General features: G+C 50.2%; 1 protein-coding gene across 1 annotated transcript; it reads left to right on the top strand.

Moving 5' to 3' along the window:
* Positions 1 to 2,744: 2,744 nt before the first annotated feature.
* On the top strand, positions 2,745 to 24,693 carry LOC310748086 (neurotrophin-4-like). The gene is made up of 3 exons (XM_083583633.1): positions 2,745 to 7,598; positions 20,535 to 20,913; positions 22,907 to 24,693. The coding sequence occupies exon 3, from the start codon at positions 22,928 to 22,930 to the stop codon at positions 23,540 to 23,542; it is 615 nt and encodes a 204-aa protein (XP_083439759.1). The 5' UTR covers positions 2,745 to 7,598; positions 20,535 to 20,913; positions 22,907 to 22,927; the 3' UTR covers positions 23,543 to 24,693.
* Positions 24,694 to 25,284: the final 591 nt, after the last annotated feature.

The following is a 25,284-nucleotide window of genomic DNA, read 5'->3' as shown; positions in this document are numbered from 1 at the left end:
TGTTGTTTAGTTGTGTCCGACTCTTCGTGACCCCATGGACCAGAGCACGCCAGGCACTCCTGTCTTCCACTGCTTCCCGCAGTTTGGTCAAACTCATGTTCATAGCTTCGAGAACACTGTCTAACCATCTCGTCCTCTGTCATCCCCTTCTCCTTGTGCCCTCCATCTTTCCCAACATCAGGGTCTTTTCCAGGGAGTCTTCTCTTCTCATGAGGTGGCCAAAGTATTAGGGCCTCAGCTTCACGGTCTGTCCTTCCAGTGAGCACTCAGGGCTAATTTCCTTCAGAATGGATAGGTTTGATCTTCTTGCAGTCCATGGGACTCTCAAGTGTCTCTTCCAGCACCATAATTCAAAAGCATCAATTCTTCGGCGATCAGCCTTCTTTATGGTCCAGCTCTCACTTCCATACATCACTACAGAGAAAACCATAGCTTTAACTATATGGACCTTTGTCGAATAGGTGATGTCTCTGCTTTTTAAGACGCTATCTAGGTTTGTCATCGCTTTTCTCCCAAATAGGGACGTCCTATTCCATATCCATCCTAATAATTTTATGATTTATACCTCGCCCATCGGACTGGGTTAGATATACCCAGCCACTCTGGGCGGCCTTCCAACATATAGAAAAACATAATAAAACATTAAACATTAATTAAAAAAAAAAACCTTCCCTATACAGGGCTGCCTTCAGATGTCTTCTAAAAGTTGTATAGTTACTTATCTCCTTGGGTCAAAGGGTCGCATAGCTCTATACACTCCAACATCTCTCCGATGAAAATAGGGACGTCCTAAGGAAAAGTGGGACATTCCGGGGTGAAATCACAACCGGGGCGGCTTTTATAAACTGGGGCTGTCCCTGGAAATTAGGGACATTTGAAGGGTCTGCACCTGTTCTTTTTGTGGCAAATTCTTGACTGAGCTGTAGTTAAGCTGAGCATGGTATAGCTTTGCCTTTGAATCAGGGATCGGCTCAAGGGTCTTTGTAGCCCCTTCTGTATCCACAAACCAAAGTAGTCAGTTTATGCAAAAAAAACCGAGCTGGCTTCCCCCTTGGGTGTCAGAAAGTTCTTTTCACAAACTTCTCTGTGTGGGACATTCTGGTTTTTGAATGTAGAGAGGTGCTTCAAAAGAAAGCATCGAGTAGGCCTCCTTTGAAGCCTTTCATTATTATTATTAATTATTATTATTATTAAAACCCTCTTTCCAGCAGGTTTTGTTTCCACCTGGAACGAAACCGTTTTCGGAGAAGCGAAGGGGAGGCGAGGACTATGTCTTTTTCCCTCCCTTCGATATTGTCCTGGGTAACTGGAGAAGCCCATTGCAGATAATTGCTTGTGTCTCTGTCCTCTTCTTTGAATCAGACAAGGCCGCCTATTCATTCTAACAAAAGCCAAGGAGAGACAGGTCTGGGATTTGCTCGGCCCTGTTTGAAGTGAGGTGCTGAAAGGGAGCAGCTGGCTTTGTTGTCATGACAAAAGCGCAGTGCCTTTCCGTGCCAGGAGGACCCAGCCCAGGGAAGAGGGATGTCGGGGGTTATTCTGGCTCCCAAAAGGCGAGAAAACGTTGGACTTAGGCCCCAGAGATAGGCAAAAGCATTCTGAAACCAGCCATGTCCTGCTGAGACTCCCTAGCATAGCACATGGACGGAAATATATTATTATTATCATTAATAATAATAGAATCATAGAATCATAAAGTTGGAAGGGACCCTGTGGGTCATCTAGTCCAACCCTCTGCAATTCAGGACCTGAACCCATAACTCAGAGTCTCATACTTTGCCGACTGAGCTATCCCAATCCCCACCAACCTCAAATGAAAAACCTTCTAAAGGGGGTTCAAACAGTCTTTGTGGTGCAGAGGCAATATATAAGCAACTTGGGGGCGACATTTAGCTATCTTGATCAGAAGGCGGAATTATAAACACACAGCTCAGATTCTCTTCTCTTCCGCCAAGAGCGCTTCCAGACTGTTGCTGTTTCTGCATGGAAGTCAGTCAGATGCCGGCAGATTCAGGTTGCTCCATTACAGTTGATTGGCAGGTCCTGCGTGAGAAACCCACTCTCCACCCCCCCCAAAAAAAAGATAAGACTTTTTCCTGTAAGGAAAGTAGGGGGGAAATGGAGTGGCAAGTGTAGGGGGGGGTGGCCTGATCCACCAGCCCAAAGGAGGGCTTGTGGGAGTGGTTTGGTGCAGGGATATCGAAGAAGGGTGTCAAAAATGGTGGGGAGATCAATTCTAGTGCCTTATTATAAGAAAGAGCAAACTTGCAGCACAGCCTGCAGAGCCCTACGGCCTTTACAGATGCACGATGGACACAATGAGAGATCGTCACCTAGGCAAATGCACACCCTCCAACATTTCTCCAATGAAAATAGAGATGTCCTAGGTAAAGGGTAAAGGGACCCCTGACCATTAGGTCCAGTCGTGACCGACTCTGGGGTTGCGGCACTCATCTTCCTTTATTGGCCGAGGGAGCCGGCGTACAGCTTCCGGGTCACGTGGCCAGCATGACTAAGCCACTTCTGGTGAACCAGAGCAGCACACGGAAACGCCGTTTACCTTTCCGCCAGAGCAGTACCTATTCATCTACTTGCACTTTGACGTGCTTTTGAACTGCTAAGTTGGCAGGAGCAGGGACCGAGCAATGAGAGCTCACCCCGTCGCGGGGATTCGAACCACCGACCTTCTGATCGGCAAGTCCTAGGCTCTGTGGTTTAACCCACAGTGCCACCCGCGCCCCCCTAGGGATGTCCTGTTGCATATTAATAATACTAATAAAATAATAATAATACCCTGGCCATCTGACTGGGTTGCCCCAGCCATTCTGAGTGGCTTCCAACATATTAAAAAAACATATATTAAACATTTAAAAACTTCCCTATACAGAGCTGCCTTCAGATGTCTTCTAAAGGTTGTACAGTTACTCATCTCCTTGGCTCAGAAGTTGCATAACTCTATATCCTCCAAAATAATTTCTCAGGTGAAAATAGGGATGCCCTAACGCAGGCATGTCCAAAGTCCCTTTTGGGGGCCTTATTCGGCCTGCCAGTTGGTTTAATCTGGCCCCCGTAGCAGCTCAACAACTTCAATCCTAAAAAAAAGGTCAACATCTTTGGTGGGTCCTCACTCATGTTCACTTCATCAAATCTGGCTCTTTTTGGGAAAAAATTGGGCACCTCTGTCCTAAGGAAAACCGGGACATTCCGGGATAATATCAGAAACCAGGACAGTCTGTGTAAATCTGGGACTGTCCCTGGAAAATATGGACACTTGGAGGGTATGAAAATGCATATTAATTACATATACAAAAAGCATCTTATGCCAGCTTGGCCAGAACTTCTCATCCGTCCACCTCACCCATGAGGCAACTATACAAAGTTTACAGATAGCTCCCTTCTCTGGGCCAAAAGCGTAGCACCCCAAGGTGCACAGATAAGCAAAGCATCAAAGCACGCCAATTAGCACATATCAAAGCAAATGAATACAGACGTATATGAGTTCATTCCTGCAGCAGCTGCCAATTAGTTTTGGGGTTACCTTGGCTACCAAGATGGCATCTGCAGGCCTTCCGGAACACTCCACCTATGGTTCAACGCAGGTAACAGCAACGCAAAACATCATCTACTCTCCCTGCAAATGAATCAGGATGAATGCTCAATAAACAGGTCATTTGAAAGCGCCAAAAAGTCCTGTTATCAAATTGTGCCTCTATCACAATTTTGCTAGGTGACTAGCAGAGCTAGAAATGAGAGTGGCAGCTCTGGGTGACTTCCAAGAAGTTGTAAATCAAAGAGGAGGGTGGTTTTAAGTTGAGAGACAGTGTGGTATAGTGGTTAGGGCAGGGGAAACCCACTCAGACATGAAAATAACCGGGTCAATAATTATCTGTCAAGTCTACTGCACGGGGCTGTTGTGAGAATAAAATGTGGCAGGGGGAGGAGTAGAAACTTGAACTCTTGGGAGAAAAGGTAGGGCATTACCATGAATGAATGAATTGCAATGTTGTGGGTGGGAGGAGGTGAAGATGCAGGTGTCAACAATTGCAAGTCAATGGGTCGATTTCAGGCTATAATGATTGAAGATGGCTCTTTGCAGATGGTTCCACAGCAAGGGCATAAATCATGCAGTTATGACCCAGGCAGGATAGCACATTGGTTAAAATGTGAGCAAAGTGTGATGAGGAAGATTAAAAGTGTGACATATTTTACGAACGATCCAGAGATTTTGGCTGCCTAAGGTAGAACAAAGTCCCACCAGGGACAATCAGAACAAATTAAATGCCCTTTCCGGGGAAAAAAGGAAAGAAAAAAAGAATACGTTCATGATGCCTTTTTTGTGATACTCCAAATCAGCCGCCTGAGGCGACGGCCTCACTCTGTCCGATGATAGGGCCAGCCCTGGGATGATCACTTGAAAAATCACTTTGCCGTCACCTGATTTGCCGCGAGGCCGCTGTCCCCAGTTCCCACCCCTTCTGTGTGATTGCTTTTTCACTACCTTGAATGTTTTTAATGGAAGTGAGAAAAGAAAGCCAACGTTCAAATCAAATGCACATGGCAGCGTGTGTAAATTTTACATTCACATTACAGAAGCTGAGAAACTTCTTTAGGTCTCAAATTCCAGAGGTGTAGCCATGTTTGAGTTGTTACATCAAACACACAGTCTTCTGGCACTTAAGACTAATAGATAAAGACTACAAACCTAAACACCCTTATTGCAGGAGTAAAATCTCATTGAACACAGCAAAGCTTCTGAATAAAATATGCTTAGAATTGCTCTGATACGTTCATATATTGTTATCTTTCTTATCTGATGACTTAAGTATGCTGCGCAATCCTAGCCATGCCGATGCAGAAGTACCTATTGAATACAGTGGGATTTGCTTCCAAGGTCTGTGGGTTTAGGATTGCAGCCTTACTCCCTACAAAGGAATGGAGGACAAATTCGATTCCATCTGTATTTGAAGCCGAATTGATCCAATTCACACTTTCTGAAATAATTTGAAGACCGAAACACCACCATCCTTCAAAAATTTGCACTCGTCTGCAATTTGTGAGGCAGTTCTCTGATCAGCCAAAGTTCACAAAAATGAATATGCTGGAGAGGAAAGTGTGCGTGGAAATGAATATATTGAATGAAGACGGCATACGAAAATGTGTTTATGAAAAGAGAGTGGCATGAAAACTTTTGGGGAGGGGTAACTGCTGCAAAATGTAAAGAACTGAATTTCAGATTGGAAAAATGAGGAATGGAGAGCGCTAGAACAGGACATAAAATTTCAAGAATCACAGCCCCTTCTAACAGGACTGATCGGAGACATTTTGCTGTACTTGGCAGGGCGGCATTCTCTCTGCCCAATTTTGCCCTCCCCACTGCACTGTCCCCTAGCAATATTGCATAATACCCCTGGGTGGCCAAGTTATGTTGACCCCCTGTGGCAGGAAACCACACCTCTCCCTGGGAGTACAAATGCAACAATAATAAATTCAGGCTGCAAACCTATACACACTCATCTGGAAGTAAGTCTAATTGAACTCAGCGACACTTGTTTCTGCCTAGGATAGCACTGTAAGTAACTATTTGCCGCCCTTTCATAGGCACCCAAAATCAGCTAGCTGCCTGAGGCGGCTGTCTCACCCCAACGGTAGGGCCGGCCATTCTGCCTCAGATGCATTAAGCCTGAGGGTGCGGGAACTTGTGGCCAAACTCCCGCAAACTCCCAGATCCAGCCAGCATGGCCTATGATCGGAGATGATGGCAGCTGCCGTCCAGCAAAACCTGGAAAGCCACAGGTTACGCAGCCCTGGCATAAAATGTGTCCCTAGCTATGTGCTGCGCACACTTGGGTACAGAGGCAAACACTGTCAACTGCGGAGGTCAGATGGCGCTGAAATGCACAAGGCACAGGCTGCGTCAGTTCTAATGCGAAGCCTGAATGCATACAAGGTACGCACAGAACATGTAAGCTTTACACAGAACTGGCACCGATTGTGCCCTGTACATTTCAGGGGCACATGGGCACAAACTCTGTTTCCTAACTGAGTACATATTGCTCCACACATCTGATGAAGTCAATTCTGGCCCACAAAAGCCCACACCATAATAAACCAGTTCGTATTCCTTATCTTTCCTTTCTTAGATTTGGTTGCGAGGAAGCAGCCGCTGCCTAGGTTGCACATTATATTGGAAGCCACGGAATCATCGATTCATAGAATTGTAGAGTTGGAAGGGACCCGAGGGTCATCTAGTCCAACCCCCTGCAATGCAGGAATCCTGCCCACAGCTGTCCCTGAGGGGGGGCGCAAACGGCCAGCATTGCAGGCTTCTCTGTATTCATTTACATTTGTACCCCCAAAAGGAGCTCGAGGCGGCATACGTCATTCTCCTCCTCCCCATATCGTCCTCACAACAACCCTGTGAGGTAGGTCAGGATGAGAGCAAGCGGCCGGCCCAAACCCATGGCTGAGCAGGGATTCGAACCTCGGTCCTCAGGCTCCGAATCCAAAACCTTAACTGCTATCAACACTGTGCTGGCATTCCCAAATCGGGGTTTGGGTGTCACTGTAGGAAATGCCCTTTCTGGTCGTCGAAGCTGTTGCTGGCTCAGCTCGCCTTCTGGACCACAGAATTGTAACGTTGGAAAGGACCCAACTTAGCCTGCAGCGGTCCCACGTGGGGATCGAACCTGCAACCTTGGCCTTTTCAGCACCATGGTGCTCTAACCGACGGCGATCTCCCAGGCTGGGTTTTTTTCTTTCCTTCCTTTGCCCTCTCCTCTTGCAGATTTCAAGGGCTCTCTCTCGGAAAACCGAGCCCCGACGTGGCGACGAAAGATGAAGGAGGACATCAGCTTAGATGCCTCGACGGGGTCCCCGAGGGGGGTGGGGGTCTCTTCTCGGACTTCCTCCCCCCCCCCCCAGCCCTGGCGCCGGGAGTTCGAGGAAACCCTCTGGGCGGGAGACTAGTCCGCGGTGAAAGACGCCGTCTCGGAAGGCGGGCATGCGCGGGGCCAGGTCACGTCTGCGCCTCGACGGGCGCCTGGCGGGCCCTTTCGGAGAGCGAGCGCGGCGCGAGAGGCGGGCGTCGGGGAGGGCAAGACCGGGCAAGCTGCAGGGAGGAGGGAAGCCTCCAGAAGCGGGAAGAAGAGCGCAGCGCAGCCTCGACGGTCTCCCCTCCGTCTAGATTCCAACACCCCGCTCCCTCCTTCTGCCGATCTTCACTTTCTTTCTTTCTTTCCTTCCTTCCTTCCTTCTCCGGCACCTCCAAACCAGTTCCTCCGGTCCTCCTCCACCTGGGTCTTTCCCTGCTCTCCGCGCCGTCCCGTCCCCTTCTCCCCCCATTTGGGGGAGCGGAGGAGCCTCCCTCTCCCTCTCTCCACCCCCCCCTTCCAATCTCCAAGTCGTCTCCAGCAGCCTTTGCGCTCGCTTGAACAGCAAAGCGGGGAATGGGATCCCGACGGTCAGCGGCTCCCCTTGGGCGTGTGGAAACCTGAAGGCGCCCGCCTGGCTGGGAGAGGAGGAGGAGGGGTGCCCCCCTCACCCCCGATGCCAAGGGGCAGGAGGAGGATGGCCCGGGGCGCAGCGAGGACGCCGTAAAGGTAAGGAGGCAAATGGGCAAGAGAGAGCTAGCCTTGGTTACTCGTAAGGAAGCCAGTTTCCTAAGCTGGGGGAATCCAGCTTCAAGATCCCATTCCCTCACTAGACTTGACCTCCCTCCCAAAGAACCCAGGCGCCCGAGATTCCAGCCCTCCCCCTCCCAGCACAACACGCACGCACCTTTCTGCCTAGGACCCAGGCGTCCGGGATTCCAGCATGCTAGCTCAATGGACTGTTACTCCAGAGAACCCAGGCATCCAGGATTGCCCTAACTCTCCCCCTCTCTCACACACACACAACCCACTCAACATTAGACCTCACTCCCCTCAGAAAGAACCCAGGAGTCCGGGCACCTCTGAAGCCCTTCAGGGGTTTTTGGCCCCCACTTTGCTGCCCGTCCATCCCACCCAGGTAAAGGGGGAGGGGAGGACAAGTTCATGGTCAAGGGAAATATGCCACCTTACAGACACACACACACACACACACACACACGCTCACATATTTGCCTACGAGTTGGGCTAGATGGAAACCAGCTGGAGAGAAGACGAACGAACGGAAAGGCGGAAATATCCCTTGCATGTTCGCCCCTTCACCCGCCTGGTTTGGATTACCTGCTGGTGATGGAAAGCAGGACGCCTGGGTTCCCTGGAAAAGAGGGTGATGCAACGCACAGGGAAGCCAGGGTCACCCCCTTACACAAACACACACAAACTCGACCCTTTTCTCCCAGAGTCGCAGAACCCAGGAAAGGTGGATTAGAATCTTGACCTTTGAAAAGCAGAAATCCCACTAGGAAGGAACCACCCAGATTGCTAGCCTTGGGAGAGGGGTTAAAGGCCAGCGTGTTCGGATCTCAGCAATCTCCGTCCAGGGCTTACCTGGGATGAGGCGGGCTCCTGGTGCAATCAAATACTGTTTAACTGCTGCTCCTGAGCAAGGTGGGCAAGAGAAATGATGAAGAACATACCAGTCAGCTCCTCAATCTCCAGATATCATTGCACTGTTTGGTTATTTTCTAACAGTTCTCCAGTCGTGGGTCCCAAGACGTACATGTAGGTCCCGGGCTGTCTCCCATCCAGGCACAGACCAGACCCAGACCTGCTTAGCTTCAGCAAGGTAGTGGTTTCTTATCCCATATAACTAAAATTTACTCTCGGACTGTAGAGGCAAGAATTACAGGTGCCAGCTCCACCGCTGGCCAACATGGCATTTTCAAGAAGTCTCCCATCCAGGTACTGACCTGGCCTGGCCCTGCTTAGCTTCAGCAAGGTGGCTGCATCTTGTGCCTTCGAGCCTAAAATTTCCTCTACCCTCCGTCCTGTTTCCCAGAGTTACACAGCCAAGACCTAAGCTTTTGTGACTGGGACAGGAGTTAGAACAGATGCCGTACAAGAGTTTGAACATCTCTCCCACACAGAGATGCACAGGAGGATTTGTAGCTTTGTAGACTCATTTTCTTGTATATCGTAATAGCCGGTAGAATCAGCGAGTTGTCTGAGAAAATAGATGCTCATAGGGAATAAACACATGGAATGCTCTCCCCAAGGAAGTTCGCCTGGCACCTTCATTACACACCTTTAGGTGCCAGGCAAAAATGTTCCTTTTTAACCAGGCCTTTGGTTGATCTGATTTGCATCCCATGCCTTTTTAAAATGTGTTTTCTTTGGGGCGGGGGGCTACTGGTTTGTTGTTTTTATTTTTTATTATGTATCTTGTGGTTTTATATCTTGATTTTATTTTGTGAACCTCCCTGAGACCCCCGGGTATAGGGCAGTATATAAATTCAATTAATAGTAGTAATAATAATAATAATAATAATAATAATAATAATAGTCTGAAAATTGCCTTCTTGTCCTAAAAGGGGTCCCCAGGAGCAGTGGCGTAGCGTGGGGGGTGCAGGGGGGGCCGGCCGCACTGGGCGCAACATCTGGGGGTTGGGGTTAGGGGGCGCAAATCCACGGGTTAGGGGGCGCAAATCCATGGGTTAGGGGGCGCAAATTACTTGCCTTGCCCCGGGTGCTGACATCCCACGCTACGCCACTGCCCAGGAGTAGGTCCCAACAGTGTGGGAACTGAGTATTATGACTCGTTATGATTCTTTTCTGAATAAGGCCTAGTCTTCAGTATGTCAGGCCCCAGCACCACATTTAGCCCAAACATACATTCTTCTTGTTCTTGTTCTTGTTTTACCATATCTTTGTTAGGGGGCAATGCTGCTGCTGCTGCAATCCAGCTTAGGTCAGGCTGGGATGGAAGACTGGATCCTGATACATCAGCAGAGAACCAGGCTGTGTACACAGTCCTGTTTACCCGGCATCCAGTGCCTCCCCCCACCACTGGTTTGGGAAGCGTAGTACATAGAGCTGTCAATACTTCTGGGATTTCCTGGACATAGCCAGAATATGGCAGTCGGAAACGGTGTCCGGGTGGAAAATGCTGAAATGTCTGGGGAAATGTGGCAATCCTAATAGTACACGGGGTGTTAGCCACGCTCTGTATCTATCCGGTTTCTGTCCTGCAGTTTCTTACGAAATACTGCCTTTTGATGTGTTTTCCCATCAAAGCAGCTTTGATAGAAATGGAGGGGGAAGCAAGCAATTGAGTTGTGCTTTCAGGTGTTAAAAGTCTAGGTAAAGGGACCCCTGACCGTTAGGTCCAGTCGCGGACGACTCTGGGGTTATGGTGCTCATCTCGCTTTACTGGCCGAGGGAGCTGGCGTACAGCTTCTGGGTCATGTGGCCAGCATGACTAAGCCGCTTCTGGCAAACCAGAGCAGCGCACGGAAATGCCGTTTACCTTCCTGCCGGAGTGGTACCTATTTATCTACTTGCACTTTGACATGCTTTCAAATTGCTAGGTTGGCAGGAGTTGGGACCGAGCAACGGGAGCTCACCCCGTCGTGGGGATTCGAACCACCAGCCTTCAGATCAGCAAGCCTTAGGCTCTGTGGTTTAGACCACAGTGCCACCCGCTTCCCCGTCTACACAGTCTACACAGCCCCAATGGCTTGTGGGTTAATTTGCTCTGAGTGATCACAGTAGCAGGGATGCCAACTTGAATAAAATATTGGGAGCCCCACATAATCAATCACAAGACATGGGGTGCACACAGCATTTGAATGGCAATACCCATCAACTTGGGGGGGCTTGCCCCTTAAATATTTGGGGGGGGCTGAAGGGAGCTCAGCTCCTAAGAGTTGGCACCTGTGAATTACCCAGCCTAGTGGCTTAGGTTCCTGTGTGCCCAACCTCATAGCTTAAAGCCAGCTCTATTTTTCTAGAAAAAGAGGTGACCGAACTCATCGTGAATTCCTCCCTTGTGGTGCCAACACTGAGTTCCAGCAAGTTCCAGCTGGGGAAAAAAGCCCTCCTTAAATCCCAGGCAGGCAACCTGCAGCCTCCATTCTTCTCTCTGAATTCCTTCCTTCCTGTTCCCTCCTTTGGGAACATTTGGAAGAGGCAGTATTTTATGTGATAAAACAAGACAATAAAAAGCAACAACCACACACACAAAACCCTTGCTGTAAGGCTTGGGGAAAAGAAGCTCTCCACCCCAGCTGTCTGACAACGGATTAGTAGGTTTCTGCCATATATCTATGTTTGTGTGTGTTGCAGATCAAAGTGAAGAAAGGAATTACTTTCACTGGCTTTCCAGAAGAGTAGCTGAGCTGTTTTTATTGTGGATTAGTTAATCCAGAACACTTTTGTCTGTGCTCATCATCAGCTGTGGCTCCACCCGTCACCAGCCTGGGCTTCACCTAGTAGTCGCTTACCTGCTACACACACATACACACACAAAAGCAACCCTCCAGAGGGAAAATGGTTCTCCACAGTCACTGGCTTAGTAGGTAGAAGCTATCTGAATTCTTTTCGAGGGTCAAAAAGATGTCAGGACGCCTGGGTTCTCTGGAACAAATCGGATCTCCTCTTAGCCCAAGTCTCTGGGAGATTCTTTAGTCACGCGATCCAAAGGCTGAGAGGCCTTCCTCTCCGCGGCCTTTTGTCCCAAGAGCACCCTCAGGTTCTGAAGTACGCCGGTTCCCTCCAGCTTCAAGACTTGGTTTCCTGGGGCAGCAATCGCACCAAGGCATCTGCTTTCACTTCAGGGTGAATTCAGAGCTGCTTGATTGACAGGGCGAGGCATCCAAGTGTTGCTAACGCCTTCAGTAGGAGAGAGGAATGGGGGCAGGTGCTGCGATGTTTTCGCACTCCCGGGCGCTTTATGGTTCAGAGCTGCCAACTAGGCAAGGCTGTAAAATCTCCTGGAGGGGAGATGGGGCGGAAAGGTGGCTTCGGTGCGGAGGTTTGTGGGGATGGGGAGAATTCTGGACCTCCTGGGTTAAAAGGGTTAATTTAAACAAAAGTCTGCATTTCACCAGGTCTTAGGGTGCCTGCGCCAAGGATCCACACAGGCCTCAGAATCCTGGCTTTCACTTTAGCAAATGCAAGTTTCTACTCCTCATGCACGGGGGGCAGAGTCAGGGCTTGGGTTGTGGGCAGTAGTCATACAGGAGGGCTTCAGCACTTTGCATGCTGCTTCTTGTCTCCCCCTGGAGTACGACCGTATTTTTTGCTCTATAAGACTCACTTTTTCCCTCCTAAAAAGTAAGGGGAAATGTGTGTGCGTCTTATGGAGCGAATGCAGGCTGCGCAGCTATCCCAGAAGCCAGAACAGCAAGAGGGATCGCTGCTTTCGCTGCGCAGCGATCCCTCTTGCTGTTCTGGCTTCTGAGATTCAGAATATTTTTTTTCTTGCTTTCCTCCTCCAAAAACTAGGTGCATCTTATGGTCTGGTGCGTCTTATAGAGTGAAAAATACGGTACTTGCAGGTCCTATACAACCCGCTTCTCATTGTTCACCCCCTTTCCTCCTTCTCCACAAGCCTACATACATGTGTGACAGAGGTGGGGGCGAAGCTTTGATTTTAGAAATAGGAAGGGGAAAGGCAAAAAAACAAACAAACCAAAAACCCAGCAATTGCCATGCTGCGGGAACTGGATTGTCTTGCACAGAGAGCTTGGGGCTGCCTTGCTGCAGAAGCTGATCTGCTGCTGCTTTTGGGTGTGGGCAAAAGAAGGCCGAGCCGCCCCACCGAGGGAGAGGAAATAATGAATGGGACACCAGGAGCCCCCTCTGCGGGAGCTGCGGGCCAGAACTCTGGGCATCCTCCACAAAGCCGCAGCTTGCTGCTTCCTGCTTGGTGCTCGCGCTGCAAGGTGGCAGGTCGCAGCCTGCCCGGTGCTAAGCTACGCATACCTCCTCGGAGCAGGGGCTGGTTCCCCTGCGCTGACTGCCTGCAGCTTCGCACAGCAGCAGCACCCACAACCTGCCTCCCCCTCTTCCGCACGGGAGGGGGAGAGGTCACGGGCACTGGGCACTGTGGGGGGGAGAACAGATAGATGCTTCTGCCAATAGCCCAAGGGTCGGGCTTAACTCTCTTCAGAGTTGTTTGCTTAGCCACTAGGCACCACTCCCCTGCCAGGGAAGCCAGGAGCCCAAGCCTCGCCCTGCCCTAAGCCAGAGAAAAATGGCTTCCAGAGTCCTTTTCCCCAGGCTGCCCAGCCATGAAACAACACCGTTCTCCCCCACTCCAAGGGGGCTCAATCCCCCATCCCTCTGCCCTAACCTGTTTGGATTCCAGTTTGTTCCTGGAGACCCTTGAGCTTGTAGCCCCTTCTTTTCTTCCTTCCCCTTGGTAGGGAAACCAGGAGTTCTATAATCGTAGAATTATAGGGTTGGAAGGGACCCGAGGGTCATCTAGCCCAACCCGCCCCCTGCAATGCAGGAATCTCAGCTAAGGCATCCATGACAGATGGCCGTCCAACCTCTGCTTAGAAACCTCCAAGGGAGGAGAGTCCACAACCTCCCGAGGGAGACCGTTGCACTGTCAGAACAGCTCTTAGCACCAGAAAGTTCTTCCTGATCTTGATCTCCGTGACTTGAAGCCATAGGTTGGGGTCCTGCACTCTGGAGCAGCAGAAAACAAGCTTACTCCATCTTCCACGTGGCAGCTCTTAAGGTATTTGAAGATCGCAGGTGGCGCTGTGGGTTAAACCACAGAGCCTAGGACTTGCCGATCAGAAGGTTGGCGGTTCGAATCCCCGCAAAGGGGTGAGCTCCTGTTGCTCGGTCCCTGCTCCTGCCAACCTAGCAGTTCGAAAGCACGTCAAAGTGCAATTAGATAAATAGGTACCGCTCCGGTGGGAAGGTAAACGGCTTTTCCGTGCGCTGCTCCAGTTCGCCAGAAGCAGCTTAGTCATGCTGGCCACATGACCCGGAAGCTGTACGCCGGCTCCCTCGGCCAATAAAGCGAGATGAGCGCCGCAACCACAGAGTTGGCCATGACTGAACCTAATGGTCAGGGGTCCCTTTACCTTTACTTATCATGTCTCCTCCTCTCAGTCTCCTCTTTTCTAGGCTAAACATATCTATCTCCCTCAAGCTTAAGGCTTGGTTTCCACACATTCGATCATTTTGGTTGCTCTCCTCTGTACCCGTTTCCATAGCCCTTTGTGATCGGGGTGTGTGTGCAAAAGATGGAGGACCAGAGTGGCACCAGAGTCGAGCCAGCCCATCACAGATTTGCCCCCATCCTCTTCCTCCTTGCTGAGTTTATAGATCATAGAATTGTAGAGTTGTAAGGGACCCTGAGGATCATCTAGTTCAGGGGTCAGCAAACGTTTTCAGTCCACTGTCCCTCAGACCTTGTGGGAGGCCAGACTATATTTTTTGGGGGGAAATGAACGAATTCCTATGCCCCACAAATAACCCAGAGATGCATTTTAAATAAAAGGACACATTCTACTCATGTAAAAACACGCTGATTCCCGGACCGTCCACAGGCCAGATTTAGAAGGCGATTGGGCCGGATCCAGCCTCGGGCCTTAGTTTGCCTACGCATGATCTAATTCAACCCTCTGCAATGCAGAAATATGGCAGATGTCCCCTACAGGGATCGAACCTGCAAGCTTGGCATTATCAACACTGTGCTCTAACCAACTGAGCTATCCAGGCTGAGCTCTATAGTGGCAACACTAAGGCTAAGGAGAAAGAAGGGGGCAGCTGGTGCCACCCCATGGACAGGATGTAAGGAGGCCAGTCAGTTGGGTGCTGGCTGAGGTTGTGGGTCATCATTGTCCCATCTGCCCTAACAGACAAACCTCCACTGTATGGGGCCCTAATTGCGTCCCAATTCCTTTCTGGCTCCCCTTAGTCTGCCCATGCCTTTCTCTGGATGTGGGAGTTCAGGAGATGCCAGTGCAGTATGTCTTGTTTGTGTCTCACACAGCCTGATCCCCGTAACCCCGTTCCATGCGGTCTCTCCCAGTCCTTCACAGGCAAAGAGACGGCTTATTCCCCAATCGCCTCCTAGTCCCTATCCCTCCCTGCCCCCCACTCCACCCCATTCTCCTGTGTCCCCTCCAGGATGAATGGCAGGGGTGAGGAAGGTAAAGGGATATAGATTCAGCTCAGCCAAGATTGGCTGCTGAAGGATGGCAGGGGGTGGGGGTGGGGGGAAGAAAGGGAGAGCGGGGGGGGGGGGGAGTTAGAGCTCCATCAGTGTCAGTTTCAAAGGCGAGAGGGATTAGCTATCCTCCCAACCCCATCCCCCACGTGGCTGTCCTTCCCAGATGTTGCTACATCTGGATCCCATTCCCCTGGCTCCCGGCAGCAGCTGCAGGATTCGCAGGCGTCACCCGATGTTTCCCAGCTGCCCCTGGGGTGGGATGGGGCGGCGGCGAGCGTTTGAGTTAAAAAGGTGTTTCGTAAGCCTCTATCTCCACCCGGGAGCTGGCTTAAGATGGAATCAGACCATTGGCCTGGCTGGCTGCAGTTATCCAGGGGTTCCAGGCAGTGGTTCCCTCAGTCTAAACCACTGAGCCTCTTGGACTTGCTTGGTCAGCAGTTTGAATCCTTACGACAGAGTGAGCTCCCATTGCTCAGTCCCAGCTCCTGCCAACCTAGCAGTTCAAAAGCACACCAGTGCAAGTAGATAAATAGGTACCACTGCGGCAGGAAGGTAATTGGCGTTTCCATGCACTCTGGCTGCCATCACGGTGTTCCTTTGTGCCAGAAGCGCTTTAGACATGCTGGCCACATGACCCGGAAAACCGTCTGTGGACAAATGCCGGCTCCCTTGGCCTGAAAGCGAGATGAGCGCTGCAACCCCATAGTCGCCTTTGACTGGACTTAACCGTCCAGGGGTCCTTTACGTTTCCCTTTACTTTTTTCTCTCACACCCTTACACCAGAGACGCCTGGGATCGAACCTGCAACCTTCTGCATGCAAAGCAGAGGCTCTACCACTGAGCCAGTCTTTGGGTGGAAGTGGGTTGCTTGTGGCATGAGCTTAGACTTCAGGGACAGCTCAGCATCACAGCATTCCAGTTCCAAGAGGTGGAAATGAATTTCAGTTCTCTCAAATTTCAGTTCAAGAGACATGCTTTTTGAAGGGGACCCTGGAATTAGATTTACCAGTTGTTGTCTGCTTAGCCACTAGGCACCACTCCCCTTCCAGGGAATCCATGAGCCCTAGGCTCGCCCTGCTCTAAGCCAGAGAACACTGGCTACCAGAGTCCTTTCCCCAGTCCTTGGTGTTGTTCCCAGAGCAGGGCCACTAAGAAGCAAGGTGCGGGAACCCTCAAGTCTGAAGAAGTACAGAAACAAATCTGGAACACCATAAAAACAAAGGAAGCAAAAGGAAACACTTTCCCCTAGGGTTAAATAATAATAATAATAATAATAATTTATTATTTATACCCCGCCATCTGGCTGGGTTTCCCCAGCCACTCTGGGCGGCTTCCAACAAAACACTAAAATACAATAATCTATTACACATTAAAAGCTTCCCTAAACAGGGCTGCCTTCAGATGTCTTCTAAAAGTTTGGCAGTTATTTTTCTCTTTGACATCTGGTGGGAGGGCGTTCCACAGGGCGGGTGCCACTACCGAGAAGGCCCTCTGCCTGGTTCCCTGTAACTTGGCTTCTTGCAGCAAGGGAACTGCCAGAAGGCCCTCGGCGCTGGACCTCAGTGTCTGGGCAGAATGATGGAAGAAAGGAAAGTTACTTTAGTAAGAGGGCCCGGGAGCTGCAGCCTGTAGGTCAGAGGCATGGTCAATACGATAACAGGAATTCAGGGACATTTTTTGCCCTTTCTAGCAGTATCCTAAGGAGAGTATGTATGGTTGATTTGCTCGGACCTTGAATGATGACTCTCCTATTCGAGAGCAAGGTTACAGAGCAACATATTGTTGTAGCTTCTACCCAGTGTTTGAAATTAGCCAGGCGCCAGGCGCATTTTGCGCCTGGCTATCGACAACTTAGGACGCGGGTAGCACTGTGGGTTAAACCACAGAGCCTAGGACTTGCCAATCAGAAGGTCGGCGGTTCGAATCCCTGCAACGGGGTGAGCTCCCGTTGCTCGGTCCCTGCTCCTGCCAACCTAGCAGTTCGAAAGCACACCAGCGCAAGTAGATAAATAGGTACTGCTCCAGCGGGAAGGTAAACGGCGTTTCCGTGCGCTGCTCTGGTTCTCCAGAAGCGGCTTAGTCATGCTGGCCACATGACCTGGAAGCTGTATGCCGGCTCCCTCGGCCAATAAAGCGAGATGAGCACCGCAACCCCAGAGTCGGCCACGACTGGACCTAATGGTCAGGGGTCCCTTTACCTTTACCTATCGACAACCTGGGACCAAGTGAAGATGGCTGGGCGCCAGGATGGTGCCTGACACATCTACCAGCTGGAGGTGCCTGCCTGGGATCATTGGATCGGGACTGTTTTTACTCACTAACACCCCATCCTGTAGAATTCTATCTGTTATATTTTATCTGCACGATCAGAATGAATTTCAGGAACCAAAATGCTTTTTCTGTGCAGTCTGAGCAGGAGCAGTCGCCATTAATAATAGCCAAATATATATGTGGACTGTTTCTGGATCAAGCGGCTTTTCTTCTTTAGGTTCTCAAAGCTCTTAACCTAGCTCAAGGTCGTCATCTGAACTAGCCAGATGTTTCACTGAAAATCAATCAGTCAGTCCATAAGACTTTAGAGCCATCTTTCCCCAAAATGGCAACCAGACCTTCCGTTTTGGTGACTGTAACCCTGCTTTAAGGAGCCACTTAGCACCTAGCTTATATATCTGAGTTTCTAGAGCACTGCTTCCTCAGTATAAAGGTAAACGCTACTGGCTGACGGAGGACCGTGACAAGTGCCAGAGCGCACGGAAACGCCGTTTACTTTCCCGCCAGAGTGGTACCTATTTATCTACTTGCACTAGTGTGCTTTCGAACTGCTAGGTTGGTAGGAGCTGGGACAGAGCAATGGGAACTCACCCCGTCGCAGGGATTTGAACCGCCGACTTTCTGATTGGCAAGCCCAAGAGGCTCAGTGGTTTAGACCACAGCGCCACCCGTGTCCCTTCTTTACATTCTACTGTATGGCATATTGTGGTGCTCCATTCCATTGTCTGGTAGGGGGATTATGATCAACAAACGTAACCCACATAGTTTTGCAATGGTCTGGCGATTATCAGCTTGTGGTAACACAGAGGCAGGATATATCACTCGTGGCACCAGCGTTGTGAGTTGCTCTCCCTGCCGAAATACAAGAGACCCCCATCGATATTGGCAACCTGCCAGCTCTTGACAACAGACCTGTTTAAACAAGCATTTCCCTGATCTCCTAACCCGAACCTCCTGTTTTAACTGCTTTAATGGACTGGTTTCCTCACACTTTTTAATTGCAGATGTTTATTTTAATGTTTTGGCAGGATCGTTTTATTGTGTCTTTCAATTACGCACGTTTATGTTCTTTTCGTAATTGGTTTTATACTTGTAAACTGCTGAGTAGCCACTTTGGCAATTATAAGTGGTATATAAATTAATTAAATCGTCATAAATTAGGGGTATGTCCTGCATGATCTCTTGGGTGTCTTCCAGCGCCCTTGGAACATTAAAAAAAATAAAATGGTTCTTGATGTTATCATGTGGATTAGAGCAGAGGTAGCCAACTGTGCTGCATTCCAGATGTTTTGGCCTCAGGCAGCATGGCCAATTATACAGGATGATTGGCAGCTGTAGTCCAGAACATCTGCGTGGCACCATGTTGGCTGCTGATGGATTAGGAACAAGAGCTGGGAAGGGCACTTGCATTCTTATGTTCTTTGCAAACTGGGCGGGATCCAGAGCAGGTGTTATGTAGAACCATGTCTCCATCCTGAGTTCTTGGGGAGGAGAAAGATCGAGTGAGCTTTAGCCATGGGACAGAGATCCAGAACCTTCTGGATTCGGTAAAAAGGCAAGAGACATTGCAAGGTTCTCTGAAAACACTGAGCACCTGTTGCAGTGTATCCTTACCTCCTAGTAGTTCTGCTGTTCAGTATTCCTGTCAGCCAGCCATACCCTCCCTGAGGTAACTGGGATAACCAGCCTCAAACATGCTTAATTCTATTTGATGCATGAAAGGGTTAAGACCATAGAGCAGAGTTTTCCAGACTTTTCATGCTGGTGACACATTTTTTAGATATGCATCATTTCGTGACACTAGCAAACCGGAGGTTAAACTAACCATTTTCCAGCCCCGGTAGGAGTGCAGGGAGCGTTTGCATGACACACCTACACACTGCAGCCAGAGCACTAATGTGTGACGCACAGTTTGGAAAGCTCTGCCATAGAGTAAGCTGTCCTGCCAGGCTTAGCTCACCTTGGGAGGGACTAGATAATCAACGTGTGAGGTCTGAACTGCTTGCTCCACTTCAGACCGCATGGCTCTCACAAGCCAATAATTTAGAAGCTTTCATCACTTTAAAAGGTAAAGGTAAAGGGACCCCTGACCATTAGGTTAGTCGTGGCCGACTCTGGGGTTGTGGCGCTCATCTCGCTTTATTGGCCGAGGGAGCCGGCGTACAGCTTCCGGGTTATGTAGCCAGCATGACTAAGCCGCTTCTGGCGAACCAGAGCAGCGCACGGAAACGCTGTTTACCTTCCCGCCGGAGCGGTACCTATTTATCTACTTGCACTTTGACGTGCTTTCGAACTGCTAGGTTGGCAGGAGCAGGGACCGAGCAACGGGAGCTCACCCCGTTGTGGGGATTCGAACTACCAACCTTCTGATTGGCAAGTCCTAGGCTCTGTGGTTTAACCCACAGTGCCACCCGCGTCCCTTTGGAATTAAACTAACAGTTTGCAGGATTCTTTGGGGGGGGAGTAGAGCATGTTAAATGTATGGTGTGCCTCCCTCTTCTTCTTTGGCAATCACTTGTAGTCGAATTAGATTGTCTTCCATGAATATGGTTTTAACAATGAGTCCGTAAGTGACTGTGGAGGCCAATTCTGGATCCACACGTCCTTCCACAGTGGGGACATAGATTTCCGGGCAGGAGTTGATCAGGGTGAGGATTTGCCAAACATGCCTTCCTCTTAGCATGTATCGTCCTGAGTTTGTGTTTATGGTGTGTACACAGCCAACTGAAACAATGGAAGGTTGGAATATGTCACAGAGGGGATTTTATGCAAAGGTGAAGGTACTAAACTCCCTGCGGATTTTTGCAAGGAAACCTGGGACTCCTCAATCTTGTCCGGGGGTCGGCAAAGTTAACCTTGCCTGGGCCAGTTCACTCAAGCAGAGATCCCTTCGTGGGCCAGATTGCACATGTGTGTGAGTGCGCCCACCCGCGATTTCAAGCTTTTGCGTCTCCATAGACGGGATTTCCAGCTTTTGCGTCTCCATAGACGCGATTTCTGGCGCCGCAGAAGCGAGTCCCTGCACCGTGCTGCGCCAGTTTAGCACAGCGCACGGGGACTCGCTGAGCAGGCGGCTCAGTTTGGGGGCAGCTTGTAGACCGGTTAAACAACCCCCGTGGGCTGTTTGTGGCCCATGGGCCTTAGGTTGCCTACTCTGATCTTGTCCATTGAAGAGTTTGTTTTTTTGTCTCCTCTGCCAGATGCTGTGAGTAGCATCAAGCCCTCAAGTGAATGACACCCCAGAGCATCTTCCTGTCCTCCGAGACAGAGACGAAACACTTGCTTCCGTGAGAAAGGTCCCTCCTTCTTGCTTATCCTGTGGAGAAGCAAAGATGCAGCGTGAGATCTGCAGACGTCCCAAGGAGCCTAGACTTCTGGGCACGTGAGCTGCAAGGAAGCACCAGCACCCATTAAGGGACAGGGCAGCAGAAAGCAGCTCCTGCTGCAGAAACAAAAGGATCCCCTCCTTCCCAGACTGGCTTACATCAGGGAGCAACACAGCAGGACGCCAGCCTGGAAGGTCATGATTAAAACCTGGAATCTGCTTGGCTGTGATTGAAGAAAGCATTGAACCCACAGGTAACTCCCATCCCCTCCATCTACTCCCATCACCATCAATTGAATTTACCGTACTTTTCCATGTATAAGACGAGGTTTTTTTCTTTAAAAGTTACATCCAAAATTTGGGGTCGCCTTATACATGTATAAGGGACGCAGGTGGTGCTGTGGGTTAAACCACAGAGCCTAGGACTTGCTGATCAGAAGGTCGGTGGTTCAAATCCCCGCGACGGGGTGAGCTCCTGTTGCTCGTCCCCTGCTCCTGCCAACCTAGCAGTTCAAAAGCACGTCAAAGTGCAAGTAGATAAATAGATACCACTCTGGCGGGAAGGTAAACGGCGTTTCCGTGCGCTGCTCTGGTTCGCCAGAAGCGGCTTAGTCATGCTGGCCACATGACCCGGAAGCTGTACACCGGCTCCCTCGGCCAATAAAGCAAGATGAGCGCCGCAACCCCAGAGTCGGCCACGACTGGACCAACGGTCAGGGGTCCCTTTACCTTTTATACATGGATAGTGCATAGGGTGGGATGTGGGATTGGTTCCTGCTGCGAGCCAGAGATCGTCAGCGGCTATTGGATGTGTTGCGGCAAAGGCTGGGGTTGATTGGTTGCCGCTGTGGCAATAGGGCGGGCAATTTGTGGCTTTCAGCGTAAGGCAGATGGGTGAGCAATTTTCGGCAATCTCTGAAAAAAGGCTTAACAACTTTATGCTACCCCCCAAAAAAAGCTCAAAAATTGGGCAATCCCCCCCACATAGCTCAACAACTCCTGGCAATATCCCCTCATTTTCTTAATTTTGAGTCCCCAAAAATAGGGGGCGTCTTATACATGGGGGGGGGGTGTTATACACGGAAAAGTACGGTATATGTCTCTCACTGCCCAAATAGGCTTCTGGCAGTACAGTTTCTAACCATGTCTGCCCAGAAGGAAGTCCTGTTGTGGTGCAGCAGTAACGCAGCAAGTACATTTGCAAAGCTAAGCAGGGTCTGGTCTGGTTTCAAATTGGATGGGGGACCACACGTTGAAATTGCTGCATCGCTGCGGTCCTTGAGGTTCTCGTATAGCTCTGTGATTTCTGTTATTCTGCTGAATTCAGTAGTTCCTACCGAAGAGCTCAACAACGTTGCCAAAAGAAGCTCAGCAACTGTTTGAAATATGGCAACTGTACCATAAACCCCATCAAATAGCTCTGTGCCCTGTCCAATTGTTGCTTTGTGGTGTCAAAATACTTCTGACCCTGCTTTGAGCTAACCTAAAGGCAAATTCTGCCGGTATTTTTAATTTGCCATTTTCACTGCCTGTTTGTACTGTTTAACTCTGCTGGTGTCATTTTTACCTGTTGCTGCGGCAATATTTTTAAAGAGGTTTATTATTTATCTTTTGTGTAACACAATCGTTATACCGCTTGATTGTATAGTGGACGCTTGGGTTATTTATGTGATCCATGCGGGAGGCACGTTCGCAACCCGCAGCATTCGCAACCCGCATCGCCGTGTCTGCGCACACGCAGGTTGCGATTCGATGCTTCTGCGCATGCGCAAAGTGTGATTTCAAAACCCGGAAATAACCCCTTCCGGTACTTCCAGGTTTCGGCGCATCCATAACCCGAAAAAACGCAACCTGAAGCGTCTGTAACCTGAGGTACAACTGTATTAAGCTCTCTCTAAGTGCCTTGCAATAGGTAATAAACTGATCTTTTTTTTAAAAAAAAAGAAAAGATACTTATTCAAAGATATACAAAAATATATACCCATTACAAAGTATCTTTTTTATAATATACTACTGAGATAAAACAGCTACTTAGTCTAGAAGAGAACAAAGTCAGAAGGAAGAAAAGAGAAGGAAAGGAGAAATCAAAAGAAAGAGAACATGAGAAAAAAATAATAAATAATAAAATTATCTATTAAAAATAGTGAAAATAATGACGGGGATCCATAGATCTGTCTCGTTTTCCGAGTCCTTTGTCGGCAGGCGTGCAGCATTTCTGGAAACTCATTTCTCTCCCTGTCTTCCCAGGTCCCCGCCGCGCAGAGAGTGATGCTTGTTCTGTTCCATGCCATGGTCACGCCACTGCTCTGCATAATCCGTGCTGCCCCCCTTCCCAGCGCCAGTACCCAGTCCAACGCCACCGATGTCCTCTGGGCCGAGACCCCCCTGAGGGACTGGGACCTCTTTTCTCCGCGTGTCACTCTTTCCAACAGCGAACCGGCAGAGCCGCCCTTGCTTTTCCTCATGGAGGACTCCAGCGCCCAGCCGGCGCAGGCCGCAAACCGGACTCTCAGGTCCAAGCGGTCGTTGGACGGATCCCTCCGCCGGGGAGAAATGTCGGTGTGCGACAGCGTCAACGTCTGGGTGACCAACAAGCGGACAGCCGTCGACATCCGCGCCAAAACCGTGACGGTGCTTTCCGAGGTCCAGACGCTGACCGGCCCGCTGAAGCAATATTTCTTCGAGACCAAGTGTAACCCGGCTGGGGGCACAGCGAGTGGCTGCCGGGGTGTGGACCGCCGACACTGGATCTCCGAGTGCAAGGCCAAGCAGTCGTACGTGAGGGCCCTCACCATGGATTCTGACAAGATCGTGACCTGGCGCTGGATCCGCATCGACACCGCGTGCGTCTGCACCCTGCTCACTCGTACTGGTCGGACGTAGGGAGACAGGCGACTGGTAATCTACCTTTGTCACTTTGGCTACTGAAGAGATGGAGATGGAGCAATGGGACCGCTAGGCCCAAGATGGCCGCCCTTTGGCCAAGGGAAATGTGCATGGTTCCCATTGGACAAGAAGAAAGGTGTGTGGTCCTGGCTGATTGGCAGGCCTCAGGCTGCCTTGTCTGCCTCTGCTTATTGCCCCGCGAAGTCCCTGTCAACAAGGTTCATCGTCGCAAACGTGGCCATTTGCTGGACGGGAGAGACGTTGTTGCTGCACTTCTACAGTGGAGAAGCAAACTTTAAGCATTATTGAGATGCAGCCAGGCAGACCTTGTGGACTGGAGGGGCCATGATGGGGCCCCTCGTGGTCAAAACTTCATACCTACCACATGTGTCAGGGCACTGGGGTCTTGTGGGTGCTGCTTTAGAGTCACTACAACCTGCCTTTGGCTGCCTCTCTCACACACACACCAATGCTGCCATTGCACCCTTGCGGCGCACAGCAGACTCCAGAGTCCTTCCCTCAGCGCAGTCTGCGAGATCAGGGCTTTTCGACTGCCTACCCTCGGGGAACCTGTTCCATCTCGGCGCATTTGCCAAAGATTCCCTGCGTGTGCACGGCAGGTGGATCCTAGGGAATGTTTTAGGGCGTGTTGTCTGTACACACATGGGCACCAACCACGCCTGCCAGGCCTCACCGCTGCTTTGTGGATACCAGACGCACGCAGCCTCGATGCAGGTGCCGAATCTGCCGCTTTGCATGCGCCCCACTTTCCCTTTCAGCTGCCGATTGGAGTGGGAGATCCATTGAATCTGAAGTCCATCACGACTGATATATTAATTGAGGAGCCTGGGATAAGCGTCTGAGAGATCCGTAGAGTTCTTTTGGAACATACTTTTTTCGGGGGAGGGGGGATTGCTAGGTGTAAGTTCCCTTCTGGAATCTCCCTTCCCTCATTCTCTTTCCTCTCTTCATATTTATTACCTCCCTTCCCTCCAGCTACAGCCTGTGTCTGACCTGATCCTGTCGTCTTAATTATTAACTTATTTGCGTTCATTACTCTGGAGGGGGGGGGGCGATGATTTCTAGGAAAGTGTGTGTGATGTCTGTGTGTGGAGGTGGGTGGGGAGGATTAAAAAACAAAAAGACATGTCTGCCTGCTGCTTGGATTTCCTGTGTCCTGAATGTCTTCCTTTTGGCTGGGGGCGGGGGGGGGGGCTGGCTCCTGGGTGGGGGGAAGGAGCGTGTGGAAAGCAAGACTCATGGGAAAGAAATGTGGGTGGCAGCCAGCTCCTCCCTGACAGCCCAAGCCTTCCTAGTACCTCTCTCAGGCTGCATATACAACATACATCTAAAGGCACCTTTTGCACAGCCCCAAAAGAAGCCTGGGAATTGTAGTTCGCTCCCTGCATGGAGGTTCGCTCCATGCAGAGCTACAATTCCCAGCACCCTTAACCAAGTACAGTGGTACCTCGGGTTAAGTACTTAATTCGTTCTGGAGGTCCGTTCTTAACCTGAAACTGTTCTTAACCTGAGGTACCACTTTAGCTAATGGGGCCTCCCACTGCTGCCACGCGATTTCTTTTCTCATCCTGAAGCAAAGTTCTTAAACCAAGGTACTATTTCTGGGTTAGCAGAGTCTGTAACCTGAAGTGTATGTAACCCGAGGTACCACTGTACAGTTCCTGGTATTCTTTTCAGGTGGGGAGCCTTTAAATGTGTGGTGTGTTATCTCCACAAGC

The sequence above is a fragment of the Podarcis filfolensis genome, assembly GCF_964270895.1.
Source record: "Podarcis filfolensis genome assembly, chromosome: 13".
NCBI classification, from domain to species: domain Eukaryota; kingdom Metazoa; phylum Chordata; class Lepidosauria; order Squamata; family Lacertidae; genus Podarcis; species Podarcis filfolensis.
The sequence above is the reverse complement of the archived record's forward strand: the minus strand, read 5'-3'. Positions and strand labels throughout refer to the sequence as shown.